General features: G+C 37.0%; 12 protein-coding genes and 5 pseudogenes across 17 annotated transcripts, besides 1 other annotated feature; 4 read left to right on the top strand and 13 right to left on the bottom strand.

The window, feature by feature from the left end:
* Positions 1 to 15,913: part of a mobile genetic element that runs on past the window's edge.
* TVAGG3_0518170 (phage tail repeat-like family) lies at positions 1,049 to 1,273 on the top strand (the record flags this gene model as incomplete). Its single annotated transcript, XM_051237138.1, has 1 exon — positions 1,049 to 1,273. The coding sequence occupies one exon, from the start codon at positions 1,049 to 1,051 to the stop codon at positions 1,271 to 1,273; it is 225 nt and encodes a 74-aa protein (XP_051094962.1).
* TVAGG3_0518180 (uncharacterized protein) lies at positions 3,603 to 3,866 on the top strand (the record flags this gene model as incomplete). Its single annotated transcript, XM_051237139.1, has 1 exon — positions 3,603 to 3,866. One exon carries the CDS (start codon positions 3,603 to 3,605, stop codon positions 3,864 to 3,866), a length of 264 nt encoding a protein of 87 aa, XP_051094963.1.
* Positions 3,917 to 4,621, bottom strand: TVAGG3_0518190 (cytochrome B-C1 complex subunit 6, mitochondrial family; the record flags this gene model as incomplete). Its single annotated transcript, XM_051237140.1, has 1 exon — positions 3,917 to 4,621. The coding sequence occupies one exon, from the start codon at positions 4,619 to 4,621 to the stop codon at positions 3,917 to 3,919; it is 705 nt and encodes a 234-aa protein (XP_051094964.1).
* On the bottom strand, positions 4,654 to 5,178 carry TVAGG3_0518200 (uncharacterized protein; the record flags this gene model as incomplete). Its single annotated transcript, XM_051237141.1, has 1 exon — positions 4,654 to 5,178. One exon carries the CDS (start codon positions 5,176 to 5,178, stop codon positions 4,654 to 4,656), a length of 525 nt encoding a protein of 174 aa, XP_051094965.1.
* On the bottom strand, positions 5,261 to 5,557 carry TVAGG3_0518210 (uncharacterized protein; the record flags this gene model as incomplete). The annotated part of the gene is made up of 1 exon (XM_051237142.1): positions 5,261 to 5,557. The coding sequence occupies one exon, from the start codon at positions 5,555 to 5,557 to the stop codon at positions 5,261 to 5,263; it is 297 nt and encodes a 98-aa protein (XP_051094966.1).
* Positions 5,585 to 5,896, bottom strand: TVAGG3_0518220 (uncharacterized protein; the record flags this gene model as incomplete). The annotated part of the gene is made up of 1 exon (XM_051237143.1): positions 5,585 to 5,896. A coding segment is annotated over one exon (312 nt), but the record flags the coding sequence as incomplete, so codon positions are not given.
* On the top strand, positions 6,266 to 6,844 carry TVAGG3_0518230 (uncharacterized protein; the record flags this gene model as incomplete). Its single annotated transcript, XM_001289989.1, has 1 exon — positions 6,266 to 6,844. One exon carries the CDS (start codon positions 6,266 to 6,268, stop codon positions 6,842 to 6,844), a length of 579 nt encoding a protein of 192 aa, XP_001289990.1.
* Positions 6,857 to 7,072, bottom strand: TVAGG3_0518240 (uncharacterized protein; the record flags this gene model as incomplete). Its single annotated transcript, XM_051237144.1, has 1 exon — positions 6,857 to 7,072. One exon carries the CDS (start codon positions 7,070 to 7,072, stop codon positions 6,857 to 6,859), a length of 216 nt encoding a protein of 71 aa, XP_051094968.1.
* On the top strand, positions 7,889 to 8,485 carry TVAGG3_0518250 (annotated as a pseudogene). Its single transcript has one exon. A coding segment is annotated over exon 1 (597 nt).
* On the bottom strand, positions 9,182 to 10,055 carry TVAGG3_0518260 (annotated as a pseudogene). The gene has a single exon. A coding segment is annotated over exon 1 (874 nt).
* TVAGG3_0518270 lies at positions 10,563 to 10,981 on the bottom strand (annotated as a pseudogene). The gene has a single exon. A coding segment is annotated over exon 1 (419 nt).
* On the bottom strand, positions 11,381 to 12,016 carry TVAGG3_0518280 (Poxvirus D5 protein-like family; the record flags this gene model as incomplete). Its single annotated transcript, XM_001287680.1, has 1 exon — positions 11,381 to 12,016. The coding sequence occupies one exon, from the start codon at positions 12,014 to 12,016 to the stop codon at positions 11,381 to 11,383; it is 636 nt and encodes a 211-aa protein (XP_001287681.1).
* On the bottom strand, positions 12,647 to 12,931 carry TVAGG3_0518290 (uncharacterized protein; the record flags this gene model as incomplete). The annotated part of the gene is made up of 1 exon (XM_051237145.1): positions 12,647 to 12,931. The coding sequence occupies one exon, from the start codon at positions 12,929 to 12,931 to the stop codon at positions 12,647 to 12,649; it is 285 nt and encodes a 94-aa protein (XP_051094969.1).
* TVAGG3_0518300 lies at positions 13,449 to 14,010 on the bottom strand (annotated as a pseudogene). The gene has a single exon. A coding segment is annotated over exon 1 (562 nt).
* Positions 14,553 to 15,243, bottom strand: TVAGG3_0518310 (protein of unknown function, DUF4106 family; the record flags this gene model as incomplete). The annotated part of the gene is made up of 1 exon (XM_051237146.1): positions 14,553 to 15,243. A coding segment is annotated over one exon (691 nt), but the record flags the coding sequence as incomplete, so codon positions are not given.
* Positions 15,914 to 15,999: 86 nt separating the features above from the next.
* On the bottom strand, positions 16,000 to 16,818 carry TVAGG3_0518320 (protein of unknown function, DUF4106 family; the record flags this gene model as incomplete). The annotated part of the gene is made up of 1 exon (XM_051237147.1): positions 16,000 to 16,818. One exon carries the CDS (start codon positions 16,816 to 16,818, stop codon positions 16,000 to 16,002), a length of 819 nt encoding a protein of 272 aa, XP_051094971.1.
* Positions 16,819 to 17,379: 561 nt separating this feature from the next.
* Positions 17,380 to 18,329, bottom strand: TVAGG3_0518330 (annotated as a pseudogene). Its single transcript has one exon. A coding segment is annotated over exon 1 (950 nt).
* Between the last annotated feature and the right edge of the window lie 1,047 nt (positions 18,330 to 19,376).

Raw genomic sequence — 19,376 nt, forward strand, 5'->3', positions numbered from 1 at the left:
TGTTGAACTAAAGATTTTTACATGAGTGCTTTCTTTGTCGCTTTAGAAACATAGGGGTCCTTGTTTGGATTCGTCATTTTTTACCCTATAAGAAATGGGTTTATTTGGCGCATTAGCAGGAGTTGCATCCAGATTTTTACCCGCAGTGGGAACAATAGCCAGAGGTGCATTTGGAATTGGAAAGAAGATTTTGAGTACATTAGGTATACTGAAAGAGAAAGCACAACCTATTATACAAACTGTACAGAAAGGTTGGGAGTAGCACGAGATGCAGCAAATCTTATTCCAAATCCTGAAACAAGAGGAAAAGTTCAAGGATGGATGGACAATGTAGGAAGACAAGCAGGAAACTACTATAACAAAGCAAATGACTACTATAACCAAGCAGGGCACTATATGGACCAAGGTGAAAGATTCTTTAACAGAGGATATAACCATGCACAACAATGGGTAAACAACAACCAACCTCAACCGCCTCAAACGTGGGGAATGTAAAATTTTTTACTGAGATGAAATGAACAATACAGCATTGAGACAAATGGGCTTCAAGATGGATTTGTCGGCTTCCAGCAGTTACACAACCACGTGTTTGTCAAGTTCTTCCTATACCTCAGAAGTTTTAGACCGACTTAAAAAACCTAAACAACCAGTTGAAAACAAACCAAACTAAAATTTTTTACTGAGATGAAATGACCGAAGAAGTTGAAACGGTAGATTTGACACCACAAACAAAAAGTTCAGAACCATTGTCAAAACCTGTCAAAGAACTTACAGATGAAGAAAAAATTCAATAATAGAAAGTGCCAGGTCTGGAAATACAAACCCTAACTACAAAGTCACTTTTCATAGAAATGGAACGGCTAGTATCTCAAAAAAGAAACAGACTCTCACAAATAAAATATTGAAGTCTGAAGGAGCTTTCGAGACAACAGATGGAAAAGTTTACTTCACTGACCAACAGTTCATTATAGAACATCTCATTGACTTAGAGTCGAAATATTCTAAACTTTACAACAAACACAAAAAGTTGAAAGGAAAACAAAAACAAATGGCATATGATATTTATGAAGATGTTGACGACACAACTGTTCCTGCAAGTGAGGTAAAGTCAGAGGAACCGAAAAGTGACGAAAAACCGATAGAAGAAGAAAAACCAAAAACTGAAGATAAACCAAAACCAAAGGTTAGTTTCAATACTAAACCAAGTCAACCTTCATTAGCTGGTATGGGTTGGCGTCAAAGACTTATGGCAGCAGGTGGTTATGTAAAGTAAAGAAAAAAATATTTTTTTATTTTTATAAAAATGCCCCCATATAGAATGGATAGAAAATCTGCTAGAATAAAAGCAGAGTTGCAAAGATATGGTTGGAGAGTTTCGAAGAAGTTTAAATATAGGAAGGGAAGACCCATAAAAGTCTATGACAAATTGTCTGGTCTTCGCTACGAAATGGACTTGGAAACAGCACGCGCAAACTATCCAAACAGACTAGAGAGGTTAGAAGAAGAACGTCTTATGGACATGCCTTTCGATGTTAGTGAACCTCAAGTTGAAGGACACGACGGCTTTGCCAGATTCTACTGGAAACATGACGAACAATTGCATCCTTTGAGAAGGAAAAAAGGTAGTGCAGAGGATGGTCATGCTCCCATGGAAAGAACAAGATATGCATATGAAAAGTACCGTGAAGTTAGAAGTCAAATTACATCTGGTCGAACCTTTACAGTAAACTTTGACGAAGGAAAGAACAAAGAAGGCTTCATGGGAGTACTTGCTGCAATTCAAGACGGAAATAAGAAAGGATACAATCTCAGACTAACCGTAACAGATTTAGATGGTCATATATACTATGCGCATGGCAATGTCACAACAGCTGCAATGCTTCTTGACGCTTTCAAGACTACAAAGAGAGAACAAATGGTTGACTCCGACTCAGACATTTTGAATGCAATTGAAGGGATTGCAAGTGTCAAGTTCGAATGGTACCAACCTAACCCTCAAGCAGTCAGACAACATGCTGGATACTTCCCGTTCATAAATAAGTCTGACATTGACTTGACAAGGTATGGAATTTACAATTCAATTGAAAAAATTGTCAATGAACCTTGTATTCTTACATGTCTCAGGAACTCTGGTCTTGTTACAGAAGAGAAGATGAAGTATCTTGAGTCATGTGTGAAGACAAGGTACATTCTCAGAGGTCAATTGGCAAAAATTGCACCGTTGGCAAATGTCAATATCCGAGTCAACATTCCGACTGAGAAAGGTTCTTCACATGACGACTATGTTGTTGACAAAGACTTACCATGGTTGAAGATTGTAATTGTCCACAACCACTTCATGTTGAACGAAAGTCTTACAAACCCATTGTTCGGAAAAGGCAAATGCAACATTGTCAGAGCTGTTAACATTCTTTTCGAGAAAGGTTTGTTGGAACCAATTCCAGATGACAAGCTGACAGAAACTTTTGTACCAAAAGACGAAACAAACTTTTTATTGTTAGCAAGACCAAAAGTTGTTCCAGACAAAGTTCTAGCACAAAAGAAGTACACAATTCCACAAGGAGTTGGATTGTTCGGATACCAACCTGAACCAGAAGAACTTCCAATGAGGTTGCAAGAACTTCAAGATGCTATAAACAAACTCCCATTGAGACATCCAATCGACGTCAAATTGTATTGGAGAGCATCAGAGTTAGGTCAGAAGGTTTTATATGAAACAGGTTGCTTCGACGATGTTTATGAGATAACAGGAGAAGTTTCTCAGAAGATAAGAGACTCGCTTGAATTTCCAAAAACTGGACCCATTGGATGCGATAAGTTCGACTCATACGAAAAAATATACTATGTCGACCTTAACGCTGCGTACATGAGGTTCGTCCAATATATCCCGACTGGAATTCCAAACGAAGATGGTGAGTTCCCAGGAAGGAACTATACAGTTGGAAAAGTCATACAACAACTGTATGATATTAGGAAAGCTTCAAACCCCAAACTTGCAATGACACTCAAATTGCTTATGAATTCGACATGGGGATATTCCATTAAGAAACCTCAAGAGATGAAGAGTAAACACTATGAGAAGGTCGACAACTTTGTTGAAAGGTTCTCCCCTTTTGTTTTGAAATACGAATTTACCGAAGGTGAAAGTGGCTTAGTAACCACATTAAAACCTATTGTCGAACATTGGTCTTACCCTCAGTTCGCAAAGGCAGTCCTTGACAACTACAACAAATTCTTCTCCGAAGTCAAATCCAAAGTGAAGGTTTACTATGAGAACATTGACGCACTCATGACGAACGAAGAAGGGTACAACAAACTCATTGAAATGGGCATGGTCGGTGAAAAGATGGGTCAATTCAAATTGGACAAAATTTTCACCGAAGTTCATGTAATATCGAAAAGGAAGTACTGGGGTGTTAAAGAAGATGGTGAAATAGTTAAACATTGCATGAAGTAAAAAATTTTTATTCGAATTTGAATCGGACAGGTCGAGTTACACCATTCTTGGTCTCAAACTCATATATAACCTGTTTGTCTGTATTTTCGTCGACTATGGCACGAGACACGAACATTGACCAAACGGACAAAAAGTGTCATTTCGGATGGTCCCGCAGCCAATCGCATTCGAGCACTTCGAAGAAGCCTTACGTTCCAAGGGAGAGGGTGTCTGGTGCAAGGCAGAGGTCATGAGACTCTACGAGCAGTACATCCTCAATGCCTGGGAGGACAAATCGTCCTTGGATTGGCAATTCTACCAACTCCTCTGGGACGACCTCCTACGCAACTGGGATGACGAAAGAGTTCAATTCAGAGGTCAGGAACTAATTTTGCAAATGACCATTAATTTAAGCCGCTTACGCAACTAAAAACTTAAATTTACTTGGGGTTTCCCCCTAAAATAAAATTTTTTTTACTCTTAGAACCACTCGAGGTTCTCCTTACGGTTGTTGAGCTTGTCACCGTCAATGTGTCTGACCTTCGTCTTCTTGTTTGGATTTGGAACCCATTGCATACCGACAAGCCTTCCCATGGAAATTGTACCGTAATTTCGAAGGGTAAGGGTCAAGTGTCCCAAGTTGTTGAGGACTGGGGTAAGAACCTTGCCGGTCTCCCTGTTGCGGATTTGGTATGGGTAGGGTTGGGAAATTTCGTAAGTGTCATCGGCAACAAGGGTTGCCCAAACTTCCTCTTCTTCGTGTTTCTCTTCTTCCTCTTCTTCCTCTTCCTCTTCTTCGTGTTTCTCTTCTTCCTCGACAATTCCTTCTTCAATTTGGTACTCACGAAGTACGGTGTTGCATGTTCTGTCCTTTCCGAGTACCTTCCAGATGGCGTCTATCTCTTCGAAGAAACGGTAGATGAGTCTGGCAAGGTCTCGGTTCTCTCTCTCGTAATTGCGCAAGGTTTCCGTGAAATCATTCAGGCATTTCTCATTGGAAGCTTGGTTCATGAGGACATCGGCTTTGAGCTTGGTCATCTCTTCCATAAGACTACTTTGGAGAGTCTTAACGGTGTTTGTCAGATGAGCTTTCAAATGCATAATTTGAATTTGAACTGGGCGCTTGTCTGGCAACATTGAAAGGACATCTGCCATTGTGTTCGGCTTCGGTGCTTGTTCGGACATCGAAAAAATGAAGTGGTTTGAGAATGACGGTTTTACTTCAAAAAGCTTGTTATGACGGTTAAGTCATACAACAAGTTTAAAATAATATCTTGTTCTTCTTCTGAACGTTTGTTGTCTCTTCCGATAAAAGTTTCGAACATGAGAACCAAAAAACGTTTTTTGAGATTGCGGAAGAGTTCAGGCAAACGTTCATATTCTGGATATGTTGGGAGCAGTTCGAAACATCTGAGCTGACTTTCGGACAAAATTGGGACAATGTCAGAAAATTCATCTTTGGTCGGATTGCTTGAAGGTAAGTCCCTTACATGTAAGTAGCTCTGGTAAAGTCTTCTCATTTCTGCTAACTTTTGGAGTATAGCTTCGTAGTTTAGAAGTTTTAATTTTAAATGTCTTATTCCACTCTTGACATCTAAACGGTAACTATCCATGAGGTCAAGAGTAGCTTTGGTAGCTTTCAGTGGAGCTATCTGTTCCTTGACTCCTGCAATTTTGGTTGCAATTGTGATTTGAGCTCCTTCAAGTTCGCCGTCTATGTCGTTCTCAACGCCTTCAACCATAGCTTGAAACTCTTCATCGGTCCATTGAGATTGGTGTGGGACGAATTTAACTTGCTTCATTCAAAAAATGAAAAAAATGTTTTTACTCAAAGCGTGCCATGTATATGGCTATAAGAAACTTACCAGAAGGCTTCTTCTTCACATGAGTCTTTGGCAACTTGAGTGTTGGTGTTGGAGTTCTTGGGGGAGGTGGCTCTGAAATTTCAAATCTCTCTCGAGCGCAACAACAGATGTCAGAATAACATTCCCCACTGTCTTTCTTGCCACCATAAACTGTGTATTGACCAAACTTGCATTTACAGGAAGACCGGTCAATACAAGGTTCACAGTTGAAATAGTTGTACACAAACCTGTTGAGTACGAGTGTGAGTAAAAACATAAAAAAAGTGAAGTTAAACGTTAAGGTTTACTGAACTGGTTGGATGTCGCCTTCACAGGTTATGTAGAACGGCTGACCCGAGAAGTGAAGGAGACCCTTGAGAATTTGGCTCATTCTTGGGAAAGGGTTCTCTCTGGTTGGAAGTTGTATCCAAGGACGCTTGGCAAAGAACTTGAGAAGAGCTTCTTTCTTTGCTTGCTTTATGTCGTCGTAGGCTGTCCCGTCTGGTATTTGAATTGGAATTCCAGTCGAAGTCTCGAGATTCAAGGCAGCCCTTCCCGTTATCCAACAGTTAACAAGCTTGCCTTTTACATTCTGCCTGAGGAAGTCTTTAACAAGCTCGTTAATTTCAATTAGGTAAATTGCCTCGTCGGTAGGTTCGACCTCGACCATTGCTACTGTCAGTAAAAGTACTGCTACTGTCAGTAAAAGTACTGCTACTGTCAGAAAAAGTACTGCTACTGTCAGTAAAAGTACTGCTACTGTCAGTAAAAGTACTGCTACTGTCAGTAAAAGTACTGCTACTGACAGTAAAAGTACTGCTAGTTGCAGTAAAAAGGAAAATTTGAGAGGGTTTTCGACGATAAAGTACTGCTACTGTCAGAAAAAGTACTGCTACTGTCAGTAAAAGTACTGCTACTGTCAGTAGCAGTACTGCTAGTAGCAGAGATTTTTATCGTTGTGGTCCGACGGTTAAGCCACAAACGAATGTCCGACGTCCCACCAACCGAGCCCATTCCCAAGCCAGAGGAACCTAAAGAACCACAACAGTCTCCTCAGCAACCCCAGTTCCAGCAAGTACCTCCGATTTACTACCAATTTCCACCTCAAGGTTACTACCAATTTCCACTACAAGGCTTCCCGAACTACCCTCCTCAGCCTATGCCTTACTTCCCCAACCCTTGGATGTTCCAGCAAGCTCCACCCCAGCAATTCCAATCTCAATCCAAGAGAGACCAAGAGTTCGAAGAAGGTCTGAACCGCTTACGCAAAGAGTATGCTACTACCCCAATGGAAGAAGACAGGCTCTCACTCTCTTCCCTCAAATCGACCGATTCGACTCGTACCACAGATTCGGTTCGTGACCGTGAAGACTACCTCAAGCAGTCTGAGAGACTCTTCATCCTACAACCATTTACAGTTGGAGCTCTCAAGAACATGCGCAATTACGAAGGTCAGACACCAGCTGGAGACCGTAAAACAGACGTACTCGCAAGAGCAGTCCAACTGGTCAAGACAAAGACCGAGATAGTCGACTTCATTCTTGCAGCTTGCCCATACAAGTAAAAAAATAAACAATTACGAGTTAAACTTTTTACTCTTCTTTTCTGAGTTGTTTAGAGCTGGTTTCTCTTGTAGGAACCTTTCGTACTCTTCCATGGTCATGTAATTGCGAATTTGGTACGCAATTCCAGGTTCGTTGTTTTTGAACCTTACGTATGTAACGCTTCCATCCTCCTCAGGGAAGTAAGCTGCTAACATCTGACCAAGTTTTCTCGGTGACTCGGAGCTCATAAAAATGTCACTTTTTAAACGTTAAGTTTTTAGTCTTATTTTACCCTTTGTTTACCCTTTGTTTACCCTTTGTTTGTCAAGGTAGTATTGGAGTGCAATTTCTCCAAATTCTCTGTGTCGGAGTTCTTCAGCATTTTCCAAGGTGTTCCTGGAGAACTCAAAGAAGTTGTCAAGAACATACTGCCATGCTGCTCTTCTGAGTTCGTCGGTATTTTGGAAGTGTTGCACCTTCGAGTCTTCGGACATGAAAAATAACACTTTTTCTATTAAACCGTTTTGGCATTTCTCATGAGTGAGTATAGTTCTGCCGAACCATTGGAAGAGAAGAAGTACCCTTGCTGGCAAAGACAAAATAGTTGCCTTAGTTGTCATTGCAATTGTACTCGTAATTGAATTCATTGTACTTCTCTTCACGTACATAAAACTCAAGGACGGCATATGCTTTAAGAAGCTACCATCTTACTAAGACTAAACACTTAGATTTTTCAAGCTTGACTTTTTACAATTTGAACTTTGTTGCTGAATTCAATAAAAATATATTTTAGGTGAAGAGGTGAGATTTCACCTCTTTTTTCACCTCTTTTTTCACCTCATGAATTTTCATGATTTCATCGTAAATGTTTTGTCAAACATGAACGTAAATGTTTTGTCGAAACTTCATCGTAATGAGCGTAAATCAGACAAAAATATATTTTAGGTGAAGAGGTGAGATTTCACCTCTTTTTTCACCTCTTTTTTCACCTCATGAATTTTCCCGAAATAAAAAATAAAGTTGGTTTTTTTAAAAAAATATTTTTTTATTTTTATTGTAAGAACATGTTAGCAAAACAGCACCAAACTCTTTAGTCATGAACCCAACTTCAATGTTAGTAGAGATGAAAAGCTTCATTCCTTCTTCATATACTTTCGAAACAGAAATCCAGAAGATAAAGCAAGAACTTCTCCAAGGAGATTTAGATTGCACTGCGAAAGATGAAACAAATGAACAGTATCTTTATGAAATGCAGGACATTATTGACCATCTACCTAAACTTCCTGAAATCCAACAACAAAAGCTTACTATTCCAGAATTCGATGAAATAGAAGTCAAAGCAACTGACTCAGTAGAAATAAAGAAGTTCATACGAAAGGTTAACTATGAGTTTCTTGGATTTCATTGCAACCACAAAGTCATGGACAAAGATTGCGATATGGTATATAAGAACATCTCTGACATATACAAATCTGGGGAGTTTAAGACCTACGACAACTTTGTTTCGTTAGTTGCAAAATGTGTATGGCAGATAAGAGATAAAGATAGAAGAGGTAAGATATGGAATGAACAAATAAGACCCGCAACTTTTGAGTTAAAGAGAGCAATTGACGCCTTAGTTGTTTTAGCAGGTAAGGTTTCAGAATATAACGCAAAAATGAACCCGCAATGTTCAAAATGTAAAGCAGCAATGAGGAAATATAACTACTCCGTCAAAGAGATAGAACGTATGCGAAACGACTATGCTGACTTAAAGAAAGAAGTAGAGAAACCAGCAGAAGATAAAATGAACATGTTAGCATTTCTGAACAAAAACTATCCAACTGCTGACGATTTCCTTCTATCTGACGTCAAGAAGAAGTATAAAGAAACTTTCGGTATCGTTAAAACATTCGATGTACTGACAGAAGAAATAGAAGCTACGAAATTGTTTAGGATTTCAAATATACATCATACAATTCATGTAAACGCTTATAAAATAACAGGTGAAAAAAGAGGTGAAAAAAAGGTGAAATCTCACCTCTTCACCTAAAATATATTTTTATTGAATTCAGCAACAAAATTCTGAGTAAAATAATTTTTAGGGCTTGTGTCAAACCGTTGAGTTTTTCACAAAATTTAAAAAATAACGTTTACCATGTGAAACGCTTATAAAATAACTGAGGTGAAAAAACAGGTGAAAAAAGGTGAAATCTCACCTCTTCACCTAAAATATATTTTTGCTGAAAAATGACCAAATTTCATGAAATTTCTCTAGACCGACTTTTACAGGGGTAGCCAAAACTCATGAAAATCGTGAAAAATAACAGAGTATTTTGACAACTTCAAACAAGTAGAGTAGATGAACTCTTTATTTTTCAAGCTTGACTTTTTACAATTTGAACTTTGTTCGCGTAGATGTGAATTCTGAAAGAAGTATGAGGTCTTGTATGACTTTGTACTTCTCCCAGAGTTCATGTCTGTCAAACTTACCTGCCATGGACTCTTTCATAAGTTCCATGAAATCGTCTTCGGACAATCCAGGGAAAAGTATGATATCAGTAGTATTCTTTTAACATCCTTACTTAAACTCTTTGCTGTCTGTACACAAATGACAACAGAGATGTTGAAGTGTCTGAGCTTCTTAAGAATTCGACACATATCTTGTTCTCTGTTCTTTAACAAAGGATGAGAGGCGAAATCATCTAAGATAAGAAGACATCTGTGAGGGTAAGTCTTCCAATCGTAAGATTGCAATTTCTTCGAAATGTATTCTATCTCTTTCTGTTTGTTTCTGAAGTGTTTCTTCTCTAATATTCTCTGCATTTCCTCATTTGGGTCTTTAAACTTCGAATTGACATACTCATTTATAGCATTGTACTTCAAAACTCTTCTTTGGTACTTCTTTATCCAATCTAACAACTCAGAGTCTTTTATACATACTAACTTAGACTTCTTTATAATATCTTTGAACGAATTTACGGTTTGGTCAAATTGACCAGAAGTACTACAAATGACTACTAACTCATAGAATGGGTTCTTCTCATCTAGTTCTTGTTGTTGTGCAGCCATTTTAAGATAAGTGAAAGTCTTACCCGACCCAGGTGGTGCAATTAGACCTGTTATACCATTCTGAGCAAATAAGAACTTGTCATGTATGGGTTTTATCTGAGCATTTTCTAACTTTCTCTTGTTCTTCTTCAAAACATTCTCAAATTTCTTGTCAATGTCAGCAAACTTTTTTTCTAACATATTTTTAGAAAAATTAAAATTTTTATCTTTTTGGAAATGTCTAGCGATTTCGCTATCTATATTCGAGACAAACTTTTCGACAGCAAAACATCTGTCGACCATAAAATCTTACATAGTGTAAACAAGAAAGGTGAATTTGTTCTAAAGTTCTGTTTCTGGGAATATGACAAGAACCATAAAACATTACAAAGAGCAGTCTTAAAATTTGTCAATGACAGACTTGTTGACAGAGATGACGCCGATTGGAAAGATGAAGTCCAACAAAAGTTCTTAGAATGCAAAGAAGACACATGCGCTGTTCTTGAAGATGAAATAGAAAACAGAATAGAAGAGCTAGTAAAGGACAAAGAACTTTTACAAAAATATGGTTCTGAGAAGTTTGACATAACCCCACCAGAAAAGAAGAAGAAGAGAGAGAAGAAAGAAAAGAAAGTAGAAGAAGAGAAGAAAGAACCAGAACCAATGCCAGAGAAGAAGAAATTTGACATGTAAAAATAAATTTTATTTTTAGAACATTTCTGGGTCAATGTCAATGTTCTCTTCCTCTTTAGGAGCAAACACTGGCTTAGACTCTAAAATCTTTTTACCAATTTACCTTGAACTTCAACTATCTTAGACTCATAATATTCATAGTCGTCTGCTTTCTTTGGTTCATAAGGTATAACAAGTTTGTATGCTTTGCCTTCTTTAAGGTTTGAAAACCTTCTGTCAAAATTTTCCTTGACTGTTAACAAACCTTCTATGTCTAAGTCTTCAAATTTCGCACCATTTTTAGTCACAATAGCAAACTTAACTGGTTCGATGTTCCAAACTTTGTCAAATGTAGACTTTTCAAAATGGTAGAAGTAAACATTCAAATAAGCGAATGGGTCTAGTTCTTCTTTGACTTCTGTCATGTACTTGTTGACTGAAATATATTTCGTCATCTTTTCTTCAGAATAAAAAAATATTTTTTTAAAAATTTACTCAGAAAAATTATTTCTTTCTATATTTGCCATTCCGAACTTCGAAAAGATGTTTTATACCAGCATAGAATTTTTCTCTAGAGCTTGGTCTTATATCGTTTTCATGACAATATTTTCTATATTCTTCATATAAAGCCTTTTTTTCATACATTTCATAAGGACAATCTAACCAGAATAGCGCATATCCGTTATTTTGCTCCCATCCGCTTAAAACTCTTTTTGTCTCTTTGTTTCTGACTTCAAATGACTCACAACAGTGAATTTCATATTTCTCATCTAACAAACAAGTTTTCCAACAGTCTTTTCCAACAAACTCGGCGTACATTTCAAATAAAATAAAAATATATATTTTTTAAAAATTTACTCAGAAAAATTTTTCTTTGTATATACGCCATTCTGAACATCTAAAAGATTTTTGACATTTGCCAAGAATGTTCGTTTAGAAGCTGCCATATAACCATATTCTTGACAATACTGTTTATACGAATCGTACAATGACCTTTCATCTAAACACTCAAAGTCAGTTTCATCTATGAACAGTTCATATACACTCTTGTTTGCTTCTAACAATGTTTGTCTCTCTTCGGTATGTGGAATTTGTCTTGGATTGAACTTAGAAATATCTAATGTCATGAAATATGAGAACAAGTGGTTGTAAAAGTTAGGTGTCAAAGTTTCTGCTAAGTCGTCAAAATATTCTGTATCTTGCATATGAGAATCTGACGTTCTGACAACTACATATCTTCTGTCAGAACTTTCTAACTTCATCGGAACGGCATTGTTTGAAACCATGATGAAATTTGCAACATTTTCACAAACTCTTTGGTCTTTATATTTTCTTTCAACAACTCCAACTTTGTCTGTTATAAGACTCTTCAAAGCATCTGAGTTTAAAACCTTTGTTGTATCTATACTTTGAAGTTCGTTACATACTATAAGTTTCATATTCTCTATTGAAGAGTTAAATTTACCGCAGATGTTTTCTAAGTTTGTCATATTCGGATTCGAATAGCCCTCTAACAGTTTGCACAAAATATCTGTAAAGAAAGTATTCTTACCAGTTCCTTGTTTTCCAATTATAATGAGAGCAGTTTCATTTTTTAGCACTTGGATGTTGTAAGATGTTTGCAAACCAACATAAGATATACTCATAGACTCTTTCGTTTCCATTGCATATAATTTCTTTGACATGGTCTAACCAAGCTTCTATAACATTTTCTTTCCATTCTACTTGTTCATATTTATATCCAGTGAAGATAGAATAGAAGTTTGGAGAAGGTGTATAGAACTTTATACCTCGAACTGAAAAATCTTCTAACTTTGACAATAAGATATCCCAAGCATCTAACATCTTCATGCCAACTTGTACGACTTTTATTTTCTTAAGTTTTTGTCTACATTCTTGTTCTGAAACTATTGTCGCTCTTGGTTTGTTAAAGACAACATCCCATTCTTTCATGACATAACATTCTGGGGCAGAGTCAACATAAATGACTAAACGTTTCAAATTCTCGACTGCTTTGTTATAGTCTCTAAATGGACACATATTTCTGAATGCTTGGAAGTCATAAAAATCTGAAACATCTATTCTGTACATTTTTATAAAAATAAAAAAAAATATTTTTTTTATTCTTGACTTTGTTGTTGCATTTGTTGCATTTGTTGTTCTTGAGCTATTTGTTGTTGAAGTTGTTCTTGTAGTACAATACTTTCACCAGTTGCATCTTCCAATTCGAAACTTTCTGCCGTCATTGACAAATACATAGGACATAAAAGTTTTACAGGAACAAAGTTTGCGTCAACTAAGGTTAAGTTTATGTTTGCTAAAGTGTTTGAGTTTACTAAAGCTGAAAACTCTGCATTCGAATGAACAATAGGCAAACCAGCAGAGAAAGTGTTGTTTATACGCATGAGTATCTTTTGGTCATAGTAGTTTCTGTCGACATTCGAATAACACTTTGAACCTAAGTTTGAAACAATATATAAAATAGGTGTACTTAAAGTCAATGGAATAGACATTCCTTGTATGACACCTTTTCCTGTTATAGGAAACTGTTGGTAGTAAAAACCAGATATAAGTTTTGTATTATAGCTCATATTGTTTATAGTAAACTCAGTCGGACATCCAAACATAATGAAACCTGCTCTAGTTGCAGCACATGTTACACTCGTCCTTAAAGTATTAAATAAGTCAACAAAACCTGTTGGTGGTATATCTGAGTAAGTATCTTCAAAGAAGTATTTTTTACCATTCACAACAATAAAATCTTCTGGTGTCAAAAGAGCAAAACAGGCTTTAGTCGTCATCGTGTTTAAGGTCAGTTTACAATACCGTCCTTGAGGACTTTGTAAGTTTGTTGTTATAGAATTATATGACTCAGGGTTTTTAGTCGTAATAGTATAAACCACTATGTCTTCTGCCATTTACTTAGCAAACAAACTTTAATGAAATGTTGTGGTCGTCAAATATTTTTATGACGTCTGGGAAACTATATTTTAAGTTCAACGTTTCACCTCCTTTCATAACGTATATCTTGTCAATGACATTATATGAAACACCACAGCAAGCAATGTCGGGTTCTATTTCTTTGATGTTTATATCGTCTGCCTCTGTCAAAAGTTTCAATAGTTCTTTCAAAACTTCATGAGGTGCAATGACATATGAGTTCACTTTTACAGGGTTGTGTTCGACCAAGTTTAACATTATACCCAAAGCTTGACAAATCTTCTCCTGAGTTTTAAGTTTGTCTTTAAGTTGTTGGTAGTCGTTTCGAATATCTGCAACAGAACTTAAGTCTCTGCTAACTTCAGGGTATGTTGGTTGTTCTTTTACAGGAACTATTGTTATACCATCTTCGTCTTCGTATGGTTTCCCCACTTCAACATCTCTTTCTTTGACATTGACAACAACACTTTGACTGTTTGTTTGAGTTGGTGAATTTAACTTCACATCTGCCACCGCCATTAAACCTTTTGAAACACTTACGCTTCTATTTTTCGGAAATGACATTTTACTAAGAATAAAAAGATGGACGTATTTGAGTATCTCTTTGAATTGAAGCAAAACAAAGTTTACACACACAAACAGTACAAGTTCATTGACAGAATAGTTCTTTACACAAACAATGGAAAATGTTATAGAATAGCAGTCTTTGCTGAACCAAAATATTTTCATAAAGCAAAGAAAGTTGGTATAACTGAAATGGTGAAAGTTCTTGAAGCAGACAAAAATATAACAACAAAACTGACCGATATTTCTAAAGGTAAGTTTATAATACAATATTATATCAAAACTGGCGTACTGTCAATATTTGCCGGAGAGAAGTCAGTTCAAGAACAACTTACTGACCTGCTGCCAAAATCTGCTCGATGGAAGCTGTCGTTATACCAATCTGAGGAGCCCCAGCAGGTTTCATCGAACGAATCTTCAAAAGAGCATCTTCCGTGAAAAGTGCTATTGGTTTTGTAAACTTCTTTGCTTTCAGTTCATCTGGACCGTCTCTGTCACCAGTATATTGTATTTGAACTGTACCAACAGTTGAAATACCACCCATAAAGTCTTCTGAGTCAGCAAATGGAATGCCAAGCCAAAAGTTTGAACGGTCTCCATTTGTATATTGAGTTTTTTGAGCTCCTGTATGAGTCCATACTTTCACATATGGCATAATAGAACTTTGCATTTCAGGGTTAATGGTTGTTGTGAAGTTGTTGTTAAAGTTCATAGCATCTAATGTCAAGTTGTATGACCTCATATCCTCAACTGTAGAATATTCTTCTCTTGGATAGTATTTGCCATCTATGTTTATATGGTATTTAATACCAGGGTTGTAGAAGCAAGAATAGTCATTTATAGTTCGTCTGAACAGTACAAACATAGTATCTGCATGTTTCATTGCAGTTGTTAAGGCAATATCTGTTCTTGCACCTGGGTCAGCACTTTGGTTTCCAACTTCACCTGCAAAGTCTTTGACAGATATTTGGTGTATAGGGAACATAAGTGGAACTGCAATATATTTGGCAGCTAAAGCATTTGAAATATCTGGGTCCAACATATAGACTGCAAGTCTGCTTTCTATTCTCTTGCATTCAAACTTTTCGCATGTGAACTTAACTGGGTCCCAAGCATCTCCAGCAGCATTGAAATAATAGTTTACTTCAGTGTTGAGGTTTGAGAAACCAAAGTCTAAGTCAACTTTGTTTTTGCAAAAGTCGGCGAATGACATTTTATTTGTTCCCACTACTTCTGTAAGAGTGAAGGTCTTGTGTTGGTGCAATGACTAAGTTATTTTTGCTTGGAGTAAGTTCGATAGAAATTTTTCCTGCCCAGTTTGGCAAGTATCTTAAAAACCTGAAGATGAGGAAAGATGACAAAGGAACTCTAAGTTTCAGTTTTACTTTGGTTACTGCTGCTGCAGTTTGTCCAGAAAGGTCAACATAAACTCCTGGAACGTTAGGGTCAAGTCTTCTTATTTTTTCAATAGTTGCATACTGGTCTGTTTGTTCTCTAGCTTGTGGTTGTACTGAGTTTCTCAAAGCGAACCATTCATAGTTTGCCCATGTTACTGTTTGAACTAAGTCAGAGTTAGAATATATCTTATATCCCATGAAAACTTCTGGAGCATATTGGTATCCGACATAGAAAATTCCATTGCAACCTTTCTTGTCAGACAACTTGGCAGAAGGTTTTATTTCAATGTCTTGTTCCACGTATAAGAATGAGTTGTCAATAGAAATAATATGAAACCTGTCGCAAGCAATATCTACTGTTGTTGAAGAACCTTCTCCAAACTCACCTACGTTTCCATATGAAACAGCAGTTGTATATTCGTAAGTTCCAGGAACTATTTCTGACCTTCTAATGGCATTGTCGCATTCGTTATACCATTCGGAAACATTTCCATTCATAGCATCCAAAACTGTTGGCGTTATATTCTGAGCGGCGTACATTTCATATGAGTAAAAATATAGAATAGTTGGATTTATATGTCATAATAGAACCCACGTGGACCAAGCTTTACTTTCTTCCTGACTGAGTTTTTAACTCTTCTTTTTCCTTCATTGCCCTCTGCTTGAAGTTGTTGCATCTTTGCATTATGTTCATCTAGTATGTTGCAAATTTCCCATGTCCTTTTTGCCTTTGGGCTCTGGTCGCCCATCTCAGGTAACCTATATCCTAGAAAGAGTTTGTCATAGTTTGTATTTGAGTCTTTGCGTATTGTTTGCATGACTCTGTCCTGAGTTTCTGGTTCAAGCTCTTCAAACAGTGCCTGTCCATATGGAATAAGCTCGTTTCCAAATATATGTTTTTGTAGCCATTCTGGTTTTCTTTCCATGTTACCAATTATATCTTTTGTGAATGGGAAAGCTTTTACCCAATCTTTCAGTCTTGCGTCGTTTATTTCTGTAGTTGGTTTTATTTTGTCAAGGAACATGTTTTTCAATACTAACATTTCATTTGGTACTGTCCATTTGAGTTTTCTTAAATATTCATCCCTTCTCGGTTCATTGTCTGCAAAGTAAGTTTTTATGACATTTGCAAACTTTCGTTGCAAGGTCATGTACAATAGGTTCTCTTCCTTCTCCCTCCTAACTTTCTTTCTAAACTCTTCACCAAATATACCATCTCTATGGTTCTGTGTAGTTCTTTGAGATAAATGTTCTAGAACGTCAGGTGTTATATTTCCATCAGCCATGTTCATTTCATACTGGTCCAAAATATCTGCATGTTTCATATCTTTCAATGGCATTAAAGCCGCGCTTAAAATACCAGCTATATCTCGTTCACCATTGACTTCCATTGCGTCTACAACTTCTTGGAATTGTGGTTGTAAGTTTATGAACCACCTATCTGGATTAGCTTTATGACCCCATCTCATTGTAGTTCCATCGTCTGCAGAAACAAAAGTAGGTTTGTTTCCATCTTGGTTAGGTTCTGAATGAACTTTAAACAATGTTTCATTTCTATATGTTTTCTTGAAATTTAACCTTTTATTTTCACCGAGTTCATCCGAAGATTGAACGTTAAATGCTCGTAAGTAAAAAGGGTTGTTGTATTTGTGTACATTTTCTTTCAGTGCTTCCATTCTATGCTGAATATTTTCATCTGGTGCTGGAGTCTTTTGTATGTCGGCAAACATTTTTCGATATTCTTCTACTATGTCAGCCGAATTTTTTTTAGACTCTTGGAAATATTCCATATTCTCCGCATACTCTTGTTGAGGGTCAAGATTTTTCGGCTGTTCCAAATCTTCATCTAGTTCTGTGAAGTTAGTTTCCAAAGGAGGGACTTGTTCGTTTCCTTCAGGCTCTTCTAGCTGTTGTTGCTGAACTATTTCTTCCATGTCTGGTTGTATCTGAACTTCTTCCTGTGGAGTTTCTTGTACCTCATCTGCTGGCATTTCATATATTCCGAGACCGTTTTCAACAATTTCCCTATCTACGTCATCCGCATTCATAAGCTTTTGTTCTTTCGTTCCGTCTCTATTTTTTACGCGTTTCATGACGAAAGTTGAATTGTCATTTAGCTCTGACATCAAATATCTCGGAGTAAATTCATCCATGTCATTTGGATGATATGCTATTAAATCATATCCCTTAGCGAGCTTGTATTTTCCAGGTTTGAGATTATATCCGTTTTGGTGCTGAGCCATAAAGCTAAATAGGTTCGGGTCAGTATTTCCATCCTTGAACTTTCCAATAGCTTCTTTATATCTGTCACTAAAGTCAACAGTATCTGGGAAACCACACTCTTCTTTAAGCATTTTTAAGAATTCTTGGTTTCCTTGTTCTCTACTTCTTTTATGTCCTTGCTCTGTTTGTGGTTGCTGTGCTGGTTGTGGAGGTGGTTGTTGTGCAGGGTTTGAACTGTTGGTTGTTGTGCTGGTTGTGGAGGTGGTTGTTGTGCTGGTTGTTGTGCATGCCTGTGTCTGTGTCCATGTGACGATGTAAATGTTCTAGGTAGTCCTGGTGCAGGTGCTTCTCTTGGAGGGTTTGGTGGTATATAAGTTCCACCAGCTGGCACATATGTTCCATCTGCAGCGTAATGTCCTACCTGACTTTTCGTTTTTAAGAAAGCATTTACTAGGTCTGTTTTGGTCTGTTGTAACTCTTTTTCTTGACTTTTCACAACAGTTGCTCTAACGGCGTCATAGGCACTTTGAACTGCCTGTCTCGTTGCTGCATCTGTTATTTTCGTCATATTTTGTGCTACTTCTCTTAACTCGTTGTCGAAACCTTCAGACTTCAGTTTCTTTCCAGATGAGAAGTCGTTCACTTGTTTCACCTTACTATGAAGAGCTTCGAAGGCGTTCTTAAAGTCAGCATTCGTTAAAGCTTCATTTGAACTGTCTTCATCCGCTTGTATTTTTGTCCTTATTGACCCTATAAGCTGGGCTGCTTTAGCGTTGGCTTGGGCATCTAACCAGTCATTGTTAGCTTTTATATATTCTGCGCTTTTCATTGCCTTTTGCATAGCCGCGTCGTTATTTTTACTTTCTTGTGCTAAGTTTTCATACTGTACGGTTTGGTTTTGCAACTGTAAAAGTTTTTCTGCCTTTACATTTGCTTCAACTTCTTTTTTATACTCATCGCTATCCATATATGTCTTCAGGGCTTTTTGTTTTATCTCTTCATCTTTCAGTATTTTATATTGAGTAGTATGGTTTTTCAAATTTATGACATCTTGTTCCATTTTTGCTACTTCTGTTGCTTTTTCTGACACTTTTTTTGCATATTGCTCTGTACTTAGTTCTTTCAGTTGTTCTTCTTTCTTCTTTTTCTCTACGTTTAACTCATTGAGTTTCTTTGTGTGTCTGTCATATTCTAGTTTCTTTTCGTTTTCACTTATTTGTTTCTGTATGTCTATGTTTGACTTTTTGACATCTGTTATTTGATTTTTGAGTGAACTCAAATTCATTTGACTTTGAGGGTTATAGGCTGTTCCGTCTGCAGCTCCACCATAGCCTGCCATTTTCGCTAAAAGTGCCGCTCTTAAACCTCCACTCTGTGCACCAACAACTCGGTTTAAAAGCATAGGATTGCTTGACATTTGTTGCAACATAGTGGGGTCATTCAGCATTTGTTGTTGCAACTGTTGTTGTGGTGTTAGTCTTACTATTGGATGTTTCAATGCTCTCTTCCTCTTACGTATATTCTTACGTAGCTTACGTGGCATTTTAAGTGAAGTTAAAAAGCGGTTTTTGACAGATGTTTATTGTGACTTCTTCGTAAAGACTTTGTTGAGACTTCTTCGTAAAGACTTTGTTGAGACTTCTTCGTAAAGACTTTGTTGAGATTTCTTCGTAAATGACCAAAAATATATTTTAGGTGAAGAGGTGAGATTTCACCTCTTTTTTCA

This window comes from Trichomonas vaginalis, chromosome II (genome assembly GCF_026262505.1).
Source record: "Trichomonas vaginalis G3 chromosome II, whole genome shotgun sequence".
NCBI classification, from domain to species: domain Eukaryota; phylum Parabasalia; order Trichomonadida; family Trichomonadidae; genus Trichomonas; species Trichomonas vaginalis.